The 16750-nt window shown below is 37.9% G+C and overlaps 2 protein-coding genes across 2 annotated transcripts in view; one reads left to right on the forward strand and one right to left on the reverse strand.

Moving 5' to 3' along the window:
- Positions 1–7314: 7314 nt before the first annotated feature.
- camk2n1a (calcium/calmodulin-dependent protein kinase II inhibitor 1a) lies at positions 7315–10647 on the forward strand. Its single transcript, XM_058372804.1, has 2 exons — positions 7315–7778; positions 8203–10647. Exons 1-2 carry the CDS (start codon positions 7610–7612, stop codon positions 8271–8273), a joined length of 240 nt encoding a protein of 79 aa, XP_058228787.1. The 5' UTR covers positions 7315–7609; the 3' UTR covers positions 8274–10647.
- A 590-nt stretch (positions 10648–11237) lies between these two features.
- The window catches only part of ece2a (endothelin converting enzyme 2a), a 73449-nt gene continuing 67936 nt past the window's right edge, over positions 11238–16750 (reverse strand). Inside the window, exon 3 of the mRNA XM_058417847.1 lies at positions 11238–13566. Coding sequence (XP_058273830.1) covers positions 13279–13566 — 288 coding nt within the window. The 3' untranslated portion in view covers positions 11238–13278. The remainder of the gene's footprint in view (positions 13567–16750) is intronic.

A 16750-nucleotide genomic window follows, 5' to 3' on the forward strand; every position in this document is an offset into this window, starting at 1 on the left:
TTTCCTGATCAAGCAAAACAACTTATCCTGCAGTTGGTAAACCTTTCCTGAGCTGAGTCAGTTGAATTAGATGGTGTAGAGCAGGAAGTTCACACAAACGTAAGGGACAGTGAGAATATACATGAAGGAAGTTTGATCAGGAATCAGGTCTCTGAATCTGAATCAAGCTGAATCATTTCTAGGATCTTGGCATGGAAAAAATACAAAATGATGTCCTTTCCAGTAAAGGTCTACCAAAGGTCATTATTTCTTACTGAAATTGTAGGTTCATATTGCGCCACTTATTGAGGATTAGTCAGTGTCAGCAGGAAGTTTCGATCCGTAAAGTTTTAAATTTCAACAGCTGCATGCTACTCTGCTTACGTACTTTTGGTGTGTTCCAACAGCACACTTGCTCTTATGTGAAATTGTATAGCTTAGGTAAACAGTACAGTAGAATTTCTCCAAAGCCTTATTCAAAAGCTTCTGTGAATGACATCAACCACTAGGAGGCACAGGAGCTTTACAGGTACTAAATCACAGTCGTGTATTGAGTGTAAATTTCCATTCTGTCTACACAGAAACCCCAATTCCACCCCCCACCAAACAAATCCATATTTAATTGATATAAGAAGACCCAGAAGAGTTCTTGCCATAAGAAGCTTTTCTCAGAGGATTTCACATTGATGTTTGTGTGTGCTGTGTCCTTGTCCTTGTGACAGGCTGTGACATTGAATCCATATAGGGGCTGTTTGTCTCCTTGGTTCTGCCACCTGCTGTAAAAGGAAACCAAGGGCTACAGGATTTCATTTTGTTGATTTTGGCTGCACTACAGTAGAATGCTCAATTTCACACACATGCAGAGGGTGGTTATGGGGGTATTATTGGGAAATGAGCTAAACTGAACTGGGACAGTATAGCATTTATTTTATGGCCTTGTAAGTTCAATTTTTTTTGTATAGCGCATTTAACAATGGATATGGCAGCTTTACCAAAATATGTGAATTCTGGATATACATTTTAAATGTATACCCAGTGAGCAATTCAGAGGTGATGGAGGCAAGGAAAAACTGTTATTATGAAGAATCCTTGAGAGGAGCCAGACTCAAAAGGGAACCCACCCTCATCTGAGTGACACTGGATAATGCAATTCTAAAATAATTTCCCTTCTATAACTATGTACTCTGGATGGTGACAATGTCCAAAAATCCCAGTTCAGCAAAACACTCCAAATCTGCTTTTTTACCTAAGTAAACTAGTCACAAACTGCTTGACTAAATGTGTTTTCAGCCAAGACATAAACACTGAGACTGTGTCTGAGTCTAAGGCTGTTCTATCACTGTGGGAGTTTGTCAGAGAAAGCTCTACCCCATGCTGTAGCTTTCACTATTCAAAGTACTAACAAATAGCCATGGTGGATCATAAAAGACCAAAAGTTTGTCCAAGTACTGCAGTGTGATACAATTCAGTGTTTTTTTTTTGACTGGGAGCCAATGTAGTGTGGACAAGATAGGTGTGATGTAGTTATGTTTTCTGGTTCTAGTAATATTTCTGAGATGAAAGAAGGCTACATCATCAACATGAGCTTCAAATGAAAGACTGAAGTCAATAATCACACCAAGCTCTTATACTGCTATGCATGATGAAAGAGAAAGTGTAATTAGAGTTACTACGTGATCATAAAGCTTACTTCTGGTTGCATGTGGCCCTAGTACAAGCACTTCTGTCTTGTCAGAATTAAGTAGGAAACTTAATTACTTAATTACATAACTGAACGGAAATGAGTATAACAATGAGCATAACTGATGTACCGCAACACTTTCTTTTGTGTAATGCCCAACTCTTCTTCTGCCAGTTAGATGCGACTGATGTATATAACAATCTGGGAGGACTAGCTTCATTCAAGCTTCATTTAATGCTTCATTTAATGATACTCATTGGTTTAATCCATGTTGTACATATAGATCAATGTTATAACATCCTTCTCATGTGATGAGCTGCACATGTCTGTATTCAGACCTCATACATGCCAATCCACTATTCAGGCAGTTATCTGAGAAATGCATTAAGGTTCTCAGTTACACATGAACTCCCATTAAACAAAATTGCTCTGTAATAGTTACATCATCTATCACTGCTGATTTCCACACTCATGTTCAGAAATAATTATCATATACTTGTCAGTAATGGAGTGATTCTGATCAACCCCAAATAATAATCAGATGTTCCTGTAGTGTATTTTTTTGTTGTTTTATAGTGCACAAAGAGCTTACATAGGTCTCTGTGATACTGGATATTAAGCTTATATATCAAACTATTGGGCTTTTAGGTCTGTTTGGAAAGAAACCCTTGGTTCAGCCACACAGGCACTTGAATTATCCAGCCACCAAAGTTTGCAAGGTAGATTTCAGAGAAACCTGTTTCAGTTCTGCATTGTCCAAGGTTTTAGAAGAAGAATAATGCTACATACAGTGATTCATAGCCATGTCCCCAGGAGCACAATAAGCTCCATCATTGTGAAATGGAAGAAGTTTATTACTACCATGACTCTTCCTAGACCTGTTCAAACTCAGTAACTTGGCTAGAACAGCCCTTGTTACGGGAGGTGACCAAGAAATCAATGGCCGCTTTAGCAGAGCATCCAGAGTCCTCCACAGAGATGGGATAACCTAAAAGAAGGAGGGATATCTCAGAAATACTCCATCAATCAGGCCTTTATGGAACAATGGCAGTATAGAAGCTGAAAAAGATTCTTAGGTCTCATGAGAAAAAAAACTTTGGGATTCAACAGTAGGGCAAAGTTTGGTGAAAATCAGGTCCTATCAACAACAAGAACATGTCTAAGGTGAAGTATGGAGCAGGCAGCATCATGCTATTGGTTGTTTTTCATCAGCATGGACATGAATCAAGGGAAGTATGAATGGAGCCAAATACAACCATCAAGGAACATGTTTCCACAAAGTATGAAAAGGTCTTAATACTTATCAGTGGCAGAGTTGGTGTGGTTGAGCTCTGCTTGTAAAAGGAGAGCAAAGTTTGGGAGGCATGGGTAATTGCATGAATGAGCATGCAACATTGTTCCATTTATACTCTGTGTCTTGCAGTGAGGGTAATATTCTGAGCAGAGATCTGGTGGTGGCAAGCAGAGCAACCTAATTTGACAACATCTTGCTGAGCTGTGTGTGTGTGTGCATGCACACACGTGAAAATGACTGCACGTTGCAGTTCTTTTTTCATTATGATTGAATAAACAGGCCTGCGCTCTGTCTTCTATTCATGTACTAATTGCCCTCATGACAGTCAGGGTATAACATTATCTAAATTATAGATGTCAGTTTTGGGGGATGATGTGATGCTCTGAAACTGGTGAAATGTGTTCTCTGGAGCTCCTCACTATATGGTTTAAATTATTTTCATACAGTTGTCCAGCCATTTTGTAAAATTGTGCAAAGCTGTAAAAACCTTGCACCACTGCCTCCGCCTCTGGCTTTCTATAATGAACTCAGAAATTACACTAATCTATTAGTTCCTCAGGAGCTCTTGGGTGTCTCGTGACTATAAACTGTTAAAGGACATTATTTACATTTACATCATTTACTGTCCAGTGTCACCCAAATGATGATGGGTTCCCATTTGAGCCAGGTTCCTTTCAAGGTTTCTTCCTCATATCATCTCAGGGAGACTGTTCTTGCCACCATCGCCTCCAGCTTGCTCATTAGGGATAAATGTTAGGGATAAATAGTAACTTAACTTTAAACTTTACCATTTTTATTTTATCTTTCAATATGCCAGGATTGTTGTACATGATGGTTTATTTTGTGCAGATTTTAAACAAATAACACACTAGTAAGACACAATAATAAGAACAAAATAGTAAGAAATTGATACTGGAAGGTGACTTGAACTGCTACCTTACTAAGGTGATGGATAAATTTCCAGCAGCTGTCACAGCTCCAGAAATTATCATCATTCATCATTTATCCTGATTGGAACTTGGCCTGATTGATATCTGGAGATTTTTTAATTGAACAGCTAAAACTTTCACATTTTATTCTCACCCTCATCAGACAGCTTTAAGAATTGAATACATATTATTTTTCTCAATTCACATGATTTGTCTGGCTGACAAATCTGAAATAGGCCCTGTAACTTGATAAGACCACTCGCCTGTCACTGTATCTTTGTTGTGACTCCGACCTATTTACCAATCTCTGACATGGAAGCTTAACCCCATCCACCTCCTAGATGAGAAGTTTATTAAATACTTTAAGGCCTATTTTAGAGCAGTGATACATACACTAGTTAAAAAAAGATTATGCTTGGCTTTAGACCAAATTACTTAACTTTAGTCACATTAAAAACGATCTGCACATGATCCACTATTTCAATCACTGATCTTTGTATACTGGACTCTTAGACACTTCTCTAGACAATTGCTTTTCTTGCCCCATTTTGGCCTTATTTTGGTATTGTCTGTGATGTACTATATATTTTCCACTTTGTTCTAATGAATTTAACAAAGCTCATAGATGATGTTACCATTACATAGCAATTCTGTTTAATGGGAGTTCATGTGTAACTGAGAACTCAATGTATTTCTCAGATAACTGCCTGAATAGTGGATTGGCATGTATGAGGTCTGAATACAGAAATGTGCTCATCACATGAGAAGGATGTTATAATATTGATCTATAAGTACAACATGGATTAAACCAAATGAGTATCATTAAATGAAGCATTAAATGAAGCTAGTTATATACATCAGCTGCATCTAACTGCCAGAGGAAGAGTTGGGCATTACACAGTGTTGTAGAAAATGTTGACCACATGCCACCTATCTTATCCACACTACACTGGCTCCCAGTCAAATTGATTAAAAAATGTTGACCTACAAAACACTGAATAGTCTCGCACTGCAGTACTTGGACAAACTTTTGGTCTTTTATTTTATGTTGACCAAAAGGTGCAGGCTATTTGCTAGTACCTTGAATAGTGATTCTTTGCTGATGTTTTAATAACTTTGTCCATCTTTTCTTTTCTATAAAATTTCAAAGCTGCATAGGCTGCTCTTTGGTCTTCATATCAGCAGGACTGATCTGATCTGCCATTTTAACTATGAGACCTCATAGTTTGATGCTGTCCAAACACAATTGCGTGCAGGGGGATTTACAATGAACACAGCTCTACCCTGTTTAACATATTTAGATTACAAAAACAGCCTGGAGATACATGGGATTGCTGTGGATAGTGCCACTTGGAAGCAATGGAAACTATTTGGACTGCAGTTGCCATGGTTTGGTTTTGCACTCAAGTCTCTGGTCATTGAACATTTGATAGCTTCAGCAGAAGGGATTTTTTTAAAACTATAATGAATTCACAAATTACACAACTGCACTTGACTTTATACTGTACAGGTATGGAAAGGGAATTATTTCTTCACACTCTCCAGTGTCATGCAGATGAGGAAGGGTTCTCTTTTGAGTCTGGTTCCTTTTAAGGTTTCTTCCTCATACCATCTCAGAGAGCTTTTTCTTGCACCACTGCCTCTGGCTTGCTCTCTAGAGATAAATATACATTTTATATTTATCAAAGTTTTAAACTTTATCATTTTTATACTGAATTCTTACATTTCTTTAAAGCTGGGATGGAATGTTCACTGTTATAAGTGCTAATCACAATCTATTTTATATATATATAGTATATGCAAATAGCAATAAAGTTGCAGTGCAAATTGTACAGAATTTAAATGATGGTGCAACAGGTTTTTAGTCACTGAGGCAGGTTATTTTTTTACTTTATGGGTTACAAACAAAGAAAGAAATTTTGAGTCTAGAACAATGCGTTGTGATAGAACAAAAATGACTGTGAATACTGGGCTAGTTGGCTAGCACATTGTTTAGGTGTGACTAGAGATACATTGTCAGACCCTCCTGTCTGGTTCCTGAATAGGTTCGGCACATCCAGTTCATTAATAGTAAGACTGCCTGGGGCTGTGGAAGCTGAGGAATAAATCATGATGGAGGGAAAAAATGGCTCATGTAGAGAAAAGGGTTTAGGACAGAAGACTCAGCTACCCCAATGGTAATGTACCTCAACACACTAGCAGTGCTTAAACACAGGCCCATAAAGTGAAAATGGGCAGCAAGTGCTACCATAGCAATCTTGACAGCAAGTAGCCACAGTATACTGAGGTAGGCCTCTCAGTGTTTACATTTACATACATAGTTTTATTTAAGCTCTTTTGCATGAAACAAAACAAGTAAAATTTGCTGAAAAGAAATGAGCAAAGGTTTGAGTTGTTTTATGTATCCAGTATTTTATCATTTAAATGAAGTAGATTTTATTTGAAATGAAATAATGGTAATTTTGCTAAAAACAGGTAATTATTTTTGTGAGAGCTGCAGTAACACCATTGTTTTTGTGCAAGACAATTTCTGCTCATCTTTGACCAGAACACATGCTGAAGTCGAGGGTCACATTATTAAAGTTCAGGGTAAGCCACTGATGTATAACTAAATATGTGGGGTCTTCCACCTCCAGTGGACCTTGTGTTGTATAACTCAAGGATAGTGAAGATCTATACAGTTGTTTAGATTACTGGAGTTCTTTTTGGACACATGCATGTACACACATGCACAAAGACTACTATGTTATCAGACATTATAAATATACACAATGCAAAAAAAATGGGCTGATCAATGTATTGTGTATACTAAGGGTATACAATTGTTTATCAGCACTAATGGGTTGGAAAATAGTTACAAGTTAATTGATTCAAATAGCTTTACTACTTGCTGTCCAACACGTGAGTTAGCTTATATCATATTGTGTTTTAAAGAGAAAAAGTCTTCAGAAATTTTTCACTCTAGACCATGTTTCTGATAGACGATGAAAGGTAGATATATGATCATAAATGTGTGATAATGTCCAGAAAAACAAGAAAGGTCGGAAAACTAAGCTGTTAGTGTAAACGGTTTATATGGACATAAAACGAATGATAATATTACTTCCATTAATGAATGTTATGAGCCCAGCAGAGTACTGCAAGTTTCCCTTCTGTACTGTAACGCCATGTCAATCAAATGTGATTTTGTGAAGTGACGTAGCTCAAGCCATTATGTGTGAACATTTTTAAACTCGAGCCACTAAATGTAAATGTAACTAATGGAAATGCGCGTACAGATACAGATGGTTTTCATTTTTCATCACCGCGTGTGAATACAGTGAGACACACTCGTGTTCTTCCTGTACTTTCTCGCTTCGCCTGAAGGTGTCAACCGTGCTCCTCTCTCTCCCCCCCCGCCTCTCTCTCCCCCACACTTACATATACACACACACAGTTAAAACCCGGACGGATGACTTCACTGTTCCGCCTGGGTTTCCTTTATGATCGCGGGATCTCCCCCATCCTACAGCACACACACACAAACACACATCGCTTACACTTTGCGCTCTTTCTCCAGCTGCTTTCCGCCAGGACGCACTGACCGCTTTCGCGCGCGCCCGAAAAAACACCCTGCGCTCTTAAACTACTCGGTTTCACGGATATTCGCAGGATTTGATCTACTACTTGAACTGGGCTTGCGTCTGTTTCTGTCGTCTGCTATTCAGTTCGAACTCCTGTATCATCATGTCCGAGGTACTGCCGTACAACGAGGGGAAGATGAGCGGCTACGGAGCGGACAACGACGTCAGCCAGATGTCCTTCAGCTGCGGGCTGCAAGACACAAGCTCGTTTTTCGGGGCGTCGCAGGCGAAAAGACCCCCAAAACTCGGCCAGATAGGCAGAGCAAAGAGAGGTGAGGACGAGCTTATAGATATTGTAGTTCTCTGTGTGTAAACATCCGTGCTTTATTATTGGCAACATTAAGCCGATGGTTATTCTAAGAACCTGTTTGTATATTTTCATGACAGGTGATTGAAAACATGATCTATAGGAGACATGCAACCTTTACGCACTGATTCGTTTACATAAAAAAAGCGTTTCATTTTTTACTTCCAGAGGAAACGTGAGACAATGCTTTTCGAGGTTTGCATGTGTTAGTAAAAGTGAGACAAATTAAGTTAGTATTTATCAAGGTTAAAAGAATATCCTTCAGAAGAGAACAGCGCATGGTGAATTGTTTTTGCGGGTTTTGTGCCTGGCGAAGTATGGCAACATGAACAAACCGACTGCATAGTAATAATAACAACATTAATCTCTTTATCTTTTTTCCTTTACAGTGGTCATCGAGGACGACCGAATAGACGAGGTGTTGAAGGGAATGACGGACAAAGCGTCACCGGGCGTCTAAAGCTCAAGCGACGCCTCGCAGACATTTAATTTTTAAAACATCACCGGTTTGAAGCAGTGGTCGGCTGTGCGTGAATGAGAGAGGACGGAGAGAGACGACGCGCTGCCAAAAGGGCGACAGAAGCGTAACTAGAGAGAGATGGCGACGATGAGATTCATTCGGCATTCGCCGGACATTCGACAAAACGAAAAGCCGATTTATATATATATATATATATATTTTTAAAAGGTCTAAATAAAAGCGTAGCTGCGCAGAAAGTCATCGACGCTGCCGCGGGTTCCCATGTGGCTCCATTAACGACCTCTGCCGCCGCTTTCCACGGTGGACGGACCTGCCATCACTTCACGACCATTTTCTTCCAACATGCGCCGTATAAGCACTGACCTTAGAGCGCGCAGGACAAAGCACATCTCGAGCTTTATTATCGTGTTTGTACAGTATCTAAAAATCGAAAGACTTATCTTTAAGCCTGTAGCCCATTTGCGCTTCAAAAAAAGTGAAAAGCGACGGGTGTGAACTGAAACAGCACCTGCGCCCCTGCTCACAGTGTAGAGTGCATTCCAGCTGCTGCTAGAGCTGTTTATAGTAGTCTAACACACACACACACACACACACACGCCAAGACATTTGAAAATCACACGACCCAGTGGATGGTGCGATGTTAATATCTTTAACTGTATAGCCTTCGTAGACAATTCGTGTTGATAAGGTATTATTGCCCGATTTTCGTGGTGATGGCGCGCGATCCCGCATCAAGGGACCATGTTGGGTGTGCATTAAATTTTACACAATGGAAAAAACAGACTCTACGGGAATAATAGATAATGGCCTATACAATGGCCCAATGTAATTAAACCTCAAGTTAATTTTATCTTTTAAAAAGATAAATGGCGCTGTCAAAAAAAAAAATTGAGTTCTGTTTCTCCACTTCTTTGCATGAACCTTTATCTTCGGTGCCAATGCAGTTGACGTCATAACTTTTGTGCCGTATTCACATTACTGCGGAAAATCAACGTAGCGCATGATTTAATGACTCCTGCACTGTCGATGGAGCTGCATATAGTTGTATATCCAGGTTTGTAAACATGGGGTGGCAAAGGGAGGGGCAAAGCCAGACTAAGGGGTAGCACCACTCAGTTATGTAGCTATAGAAAAACGTCGAGGTTGCAGAATGTTTGGTACAAAAATGAATGGCTATGTAATGAAATGTCTTTATTGGCCTTTTAGTTGTTCTATAGTTTCTAATACTGGAAGGTACTTGTTTAAAAAGGCTGCACAATCACCATGATCATCTAAATAAGCTAGAAACGATTCATTCTTTTATATACGATTTCCATAAGTATTACATAAATAGACCTATATGTAATTTGAGGTCAGAATTGGTGTGGCTCAATTTATTTAAATGGTAGCAAGTGGTGCAGCCGTCAGACCCATTTGACCTCCCCTCTGACTACAATGCAAACAGGTAGCATGTAAAGCTAGCATCACTTAGGAAACTATACATATATAGGCTTCTATTACACAGACAAATTAATTTTTAAGCTGACATTCAGGTTAACTAAATGACCGTACAGGTTGTTGGAGTTTATTACCATAAAAGCTTCCAAAATTTGTGTTTTCTTTTAAGGTCAGTGCACAGAAGAGTTAAAGTATATTTGAATCTTTGTCATTCACTCTAATAGCACAGGATGAAAAAGGTATGAGAACAACACTTAATTCAGGTCAATGTCCATGCAAAAATTTTCCCACAATGATATGAATACAGCATCAGTCATGGCACATTTTTTATGTCACTTTTATATTTTTTTGCATCTAATATTTATTATATATAGCCTCTGCTATTTTACTGTCTTAAAATTCAACAAAAATGTTTGTATCTCTGAAAGGTATGAGAAGATAGCACACCTGAAAGGGTTGTTTAGTATCAGACATGGGACTTCTTTTTGTCTTTATTTCTCTCTCTCTCTCTCTCTTAAAAGGGACATGCCGAATGTGCTGCGGGGTTTATTTGCACAAATCAATGTTACTACTATAACTAAGAAATTGTATACTGTGACTTGAGCTTCATTGATTAATTTGTTAGAAAATGGCGACCTTAGATTCTACTACACTGTTTACGACTATCCTCAAATAACACGGTGTTATTTGATGAGTTTCTGAGCATTATATCTATGCGTTTTGCTGTTTATTTTGTACCATTCTTATAAAGAAATTGATTATGGTTTGTTGTGCATGAAACCAACTTTTCAACAACTCGCATTGTTTTATGAAGCAAAGAAGCAACAAAAATGTAATCGCATTCTGAGAATGATTCATTGTATATTATGATGCCATTTTCACTGTACTTGGTGAATTAATAAATGGTGGGAAGAAACATGGGCTTTTTTGGTTATTCTGTATGGCTAATATTTCTCACTATTGACAAGCACTGGACTTAGAGTTTTTCATTAAGCCAGCCCAGTTTCCACACACTGAGCTGAAATAAAAACAGGTAATGAAGTGATCATGCAATAGCTGTAAGGTGCTGGAATTATAATGTCAGTACTGGGTTGAGTCTGACAATGATAAAGGGCTAGAGGATGATTAACATACTGCATGGCAAAAAAGAAAAAAAAGACTGGCAGAAAATTCAGGGTTGCATTATCTAACACATTCATACTAGCACAATACACAATGTCTGCAAACTGTGCACACAATTTAATCAGCCTAGAAAAATTGTTCTACCAACAGCCAGACTGTGCTTAAGCCAGTGTGTTGTGAGGCAGGCAGTGGGATTCTGAAGCATGCAATATGCTTACAGCACTGAGGTCCCACCACTGTGAAGGGCATTATGTTTAACACATATCAAATTAACATTTTGTTTTGTAAAAGTAAGTAGGAAGTAGCATTTATTTTCTTTCTCTGGTCATTAAACCTTCTTGTCCACCAGGCAAACATGAATAAAAAGAAAGGAATAGTTTGTAACTAATAAGATATTTAATATATTTTAATGGATATACACGACTGACTGCCTCCTTATAAAATGCACATACACTGAAACTGCAAGAAAAAAAAAGTGGATCACATTTCAGTACTGAACACAAAAATATTTGACAAAATATCAGGTCTTTAAACAATGAGACATTTTTCTCAATGGAAGGACTTTAAACATCTCATCAAATTTCCTGAAAAACAGACATTTAGGCAGTTGATGCTTGGCAAATCCAGGCTTGTCTACATTTGTTTTTCAATTCTTTGATTTATTTCCAAATCTTCCTTACTTCTCATTTGATGAAATCAGCTTTTTCTGCACAGATCATTCTTTACAAAGGTTAACATTCAATGCAACTAGAAAAATGTACAAAATATTGAATTTTAATGTATCATATTTTTGTTTTCTACTCATCAACTCTCTATGAAGCCCTTCACATGAGCTCAGTCAGGAGCAGGGAGCTGGGTAAATACAAAATTAGTACTGTGGCTGGTGGTAACAAGAGCATGCTCATCTCACTCTATGACCCTCATATCAGCTTTCCCAAGCAGATTGGACATTATGTTCCACCCCATCCCCTAATTCAAGGCACCAGTGCAGCCAGGTGAGTTAGTAGGGAAACCGACAGGATCAGCTGATACATAATACCGGCCGCTCACCTGATACAGCACCATAGCTCAATGCTGCTGAACAGAACATGAAAAGGCCTTTATGCAGCTTAATGAACCATCACACATCTCTGACTGCTGAACTGCTCGGCACAGCTAAAATATTTATTACGCAAATCAATAGCATTTATTAGCAAATCATAGCATTTTGCCGACATGCACCTCAGTACTGTTCTTAACTAACAAATGAACATTAAGTGTTACAGTATAACACGGTTAATTACCCCAATGATTAGTCATGATTTAAGGTCACACACAACATATAGCGTGTTTAGAACCAACTGAGACACTCTTCCACACTTGCATGGTTGAGAGGGAAATAGGGATGTGCTCAAGGTGATTATACTTTTCATATTGTAATAAAGGTTATTTTATACACCTTGATATACCAGAAAGATAAAAATAGAATTTCTAATATTTCATTTTAAAAAATGTCCTCAGAATAGAAGATTTTACAGATTATTAACTGTACATTAAAAATAAAGTGATGCAATACAAAAAGTCCCATGAAGAAATCGAAGTTTCAGTTTCAATATTACCAAGTTACACTAACTGAGCTTGTATCATAAAAACACTGTTTTATCACATTAAAAGTCTGTTAAAAGTAACATCTCTTCCGATTAAAAAATGAGATTAAACTTTGCAATCCTGCTCTGTTCTGCAGTACATCACAGGAAGCTCTGAAATGTGGGCACCTTTTTCCAGCCTTTAAAAATAGCTAGTAATTAGATTTCAGAGCAAAATTAAAAATAAATGATTTCTGGTTTATTAATGACTGTCACCAAGTCCTGGTGGCCAGTACAATATTTAAACCTCATTTACAATGGGATGTGTTTCCTGAAAATAGCAAATAAAACGGTTTGTTTTTGGGGATTAATCTATGACAGGGCTGTCTCTGTATGAATGTAAATATGTCAAATGGGTTCAGCCTATTTTATAGCCATATAACAGCATATAGACATTGGAAGAAAAAGGCATAAAGAGATCATGAAATAGAGGGAGGCAGGGGAAAGGAGAAGAATATTTTTCCCGATTATTTTAAATAAAAAAAGAAATTTTTAAGAAACTGGCATAATTCATTAAAATTCCTACTGACATCACTGTATAAAATATTATGATGGCAAAAGGAAGAAAATTATGCCTCAACTTGCCTCATACAATAACTCATGTCCTTAGACACTGCATTTATACAAACCTGAAAAACATTCAGATTTCAAGGACCTGAGAATTTTCTAATCATATACTGACAAAACAAACATTGCCACATTAATACAGAGTAAAAACATTTAAAAAAACCCAGAAATAACTATCAAATAAAAACACCATTAGTCTTGGTATCTGTTGGCTAGCTCAGTGTTGCAGGCTTTTATAGGCCAATGTTATTGAGAAAGTCCTCATTTTCAACTTCCTGAAATGTGACCACAGTGGGCTGGTCCTTCATCTGGGAAAGCACCTTCCTCTCCAATGCAGCATCTTCTGGGCTAAGCTCCTCCCCTTTGGTGAGAACGTAAAGAAAGTAGTGGAAGCTGTCACCATAGTGATAGTGGTTGATGGACCAGCTGTACTCTTGGCGAGCATACAATTTCTTCCGGAAGTGCGGCTGCGCAAAGGTCACTGACACAAAACGACCTCCAGGCTTCAGGACTCGACTAATCTGTTGATAAACATGAGACGGAAAAATTAGAGCTATCACAAATATTTTTTTTAGATATCTACCTATACTATAATATATGTAGAAATCTTTACACATGCAGGCAGACAGAGAGACAGAAAATGAAAGGAAGAAGATATTTACAAGAAATCTATCTCTACCATACCATTCAGTTGCTCTTGCCTCTATATAATCCTTACAGAATGAGTCATTAGCTCAAGAACAAGGAACTGCAATCAGCTTGAGATAAATTCATGATTGTATGTGTGTCATGCAACAATAACCTATGAATCATCTAAGCATCTGCCCTGAGGGACACACAAGACACAACGGGGTGAGGATAGGGATGATGAGTGTGTGCAATAGAAGGTGAAAATAGGTGAAAAATAGCATGAGACTGAAATAGACCAATTCTTATCCTCTGGTGAAAAGGAAGAATGCCAGGTGTCAAAACCTGGATTCCAATTAAAATAATGTGCAGAATGTTCCTGCATGCTTATAAAAAACAATAGTAATTGTACAGTTTTTAGGTCAGTAGATATTCTATGTCTGCTTTGGGAGCCTCTGCTGTGAAATCAAAGAGGAAAACAAAAAGTTCTTCACGCCACAAGTGGAATTAACAATAACAAAAGTGCACTATGTCCTGTGATTAATCATTCTTTGTAGTTATAATGGACCACAATACTCAAGGTTAAATGTATTTACACAGAGAACAAAAAAAAAAACCTTTCTCTATAAAGTGTGTAAAAGTGTGAAGGCAGGAGAGGCTGAATCCTACTGGAACAGTAACCTTAACTATACTGCTTAAAATCCCAATAGACCATTTCTCCCTTAGAGAGCAACATACTTCTGCATCATTTAACCCAATTACCACAATCCTTGAAGTATTAAACATGGGTTAAACCAAATGAGTATGTAGTATTAAATGAAGCTAGTCAGCCCAGACACAGTTATATACATTTGCCACACCTAACAGGCAGGGGAGGAGGTGTTGCAGTTATTTATTATGGTAATCTAGGCATCACTCAAAAACCTAGACAAAACTGAACACATTTGGAATTCTTTAAACTAACATATGTAGCCACAAAAAATAAATCTAACAATTCAATTCCACTAAGTACGATTTACAGAACCCCAGGGCCATATTCTGAATTCCTCTGTGAATTTGCAGATTTCATTTCAAACCTAGTTGTTTCTCTAGACAAAGCATTAATTATTGGAGACATCAATATTCATTTTAATAAGTCAGAAGAAGAACAGCAGTTGTGTTCATCCTAGATTCAGTAGGGGTTCATCAGAACAAAGAAGGGCTCACTCATAATTTAACAGAAGCTATTTATTTCTGAAGCTATTTCAGACCATTATCACATCTCAATTCAAATGTGCCTTAAACATAATATATGCACTTTGCCATTTTACTGATTTAAACAAACAACACAACACTCCTGTCTTATCCACACTGCATGGGTTCCCAGTCAACTCTCACATTGCTTATAATCTATTACTAGTGACCTATAAAGCACAGAATTCTCTCTCACCACAGTACCATAGTGAACTTTCGATCAAAAGGTGCAGGCTTTACATTGGTACCACAAGTAGTAAAGGCTACAGCAGGGGGCAGAGCAATTTACAATGCACTGAAAAAAAAAATTTATACAACCATACATTAAAAGGTTCAGTTGGTCACAAAGCAAGGTCCATAAAGTCATGCTTTTCCAAGGTTGGTGTGAACAACACTTGAACATAAACCCCACTAAATACCTTTTGGCTGAACTGGAACACTGTTAGGCCTTCTTGTCCAAAATCAGTGTTATAGCAGCAAATGGGGGACCAACTCATTGGTTGGAAAAGAATGTTCAACAAGCAAGATTATCATGGTCAAGTGTCCATGTACTTTTTGTCATATAGTGTAATTCGAGTCCTATATTCATCTACCTCCACTAAAAAAAATAACCTTGGGTGGTTGGGTGGACAGACAGCTATTACAAACACATAATGCCTCCATCACCTACTCTCCCAGTACTTCTATACTCTCTCTGACTATCAGCTTGATGACTAGTTACCCGAGGTAAGCAAATGGCTGGTTATGTCACATTAAAGTGAATGTAATTGTATTTTTGGGTACTTGAAAAGAAATGGGGTCCTCAAATCTCCTGGAACAGTAATGCTGTGGAGGTCGACAGTCATGCTGACTTCATCTCTTGGGCGTCCCAGATGGGAACGATTAATAAATAGTATCAGGTGTAAATGGCAAGGGCAAGTCAACAAGAACAGTTGATTTGAACACAGACACACACAGCTTCTTAGACATGCGCAACCCACTCTTTATTATATTTTAACCTTGACTGTACCACACTCAAATTTACACAAACAATACAACAGAAGATGCAATAGAAGTAATTTCCCTCTTAACCCCTAATTATGGTGTTGAGACAAAAAGAAGAAGAGCCTGGAACAGCACTTGACATTTACCAACTATTATTTTCATTAACCTTACATTAACAGCTTTGCTAAATGCCATTTAAGTGTCAATGCAATGTATGACTTCCAGATGCTTTATTGCATCAACTCATTGTCACTGTGTACGTAAGTGACTCTGCTTTGCATTCCTTATACTTCCTTCCATCTGTTTTAATGTCACTTGTACAATGTCAGGTTCAAAGTTACCTACCAAACTCCATATTGCAATCCTAAATAATATGTAGACATACTATCAGCCTCCAACAAGAAAAAAGCACAATATACCACTTTAGTCTGTTGCTTTTACTATAAACATTCTCTCTTTCCATTTTGTGATGAATTTTAAACCAGAAGTCCCCTTTTCCAAATCACTTCATAAACATGCACACAGTCACAAAAGTACACACACTGCCATTTCCTTAGAACTGCAGATTTGATGAGTGTGGTGACAATTTTAAAAAACTGCAAAAAAACAAACAAAACAAAACAACCTGTGTGCCGTGTGCACTATATGGCAAAAGGTTCATGGACACCTGAGCATCACACCTATATGTGATTCTTCCCCAAATGTAATTAGAAGAATGTATAGTATATCTTTGCATGCTGTAGAATTACAATTTCCCCTTGTAACTAAGAGGCCCAAACCTGTTCCAGCATGTCAATGCTGGCTTGGAAAAACTTGAGTGGCCTGCACAGAGCCTGACCTCAACCCCAGTGAATATATTTT

The sequence above is a fragment of the Hemibagrus wyckioides genome, linkage group LG20 (assembly GCF_019097595.1).
Source record: "Hemibagrus wyckioides isolate EC202008001 linkage group LG20, SWU_Hwy_1.0, whole genome shotgun sequence".
Lineage (NCBI taxonomy): Eukaryota > Metazoa > Chordata > Actinopteri > Siluriformes > Bagridae > Hemibagrus > Hemibagrus wyckioides.

Excerpts from the sequence above, each read along its gene's own strand:
- camk2n1a (XM_058372804.1), top strand. The coding sequence starts at position 7,610 with ATGTCCGAGGTACTGCCGTACAACGAGGGGAAGATGAGCGGCTACGGA. Across the intron at positions 7,779-8,202 it reads GATAGGCAGAGCAAAGAGAG|TGGTCATCGAGGACGACCGA; the intron begins GTGAGGACGAGC and ends TTTCCTTTACAG.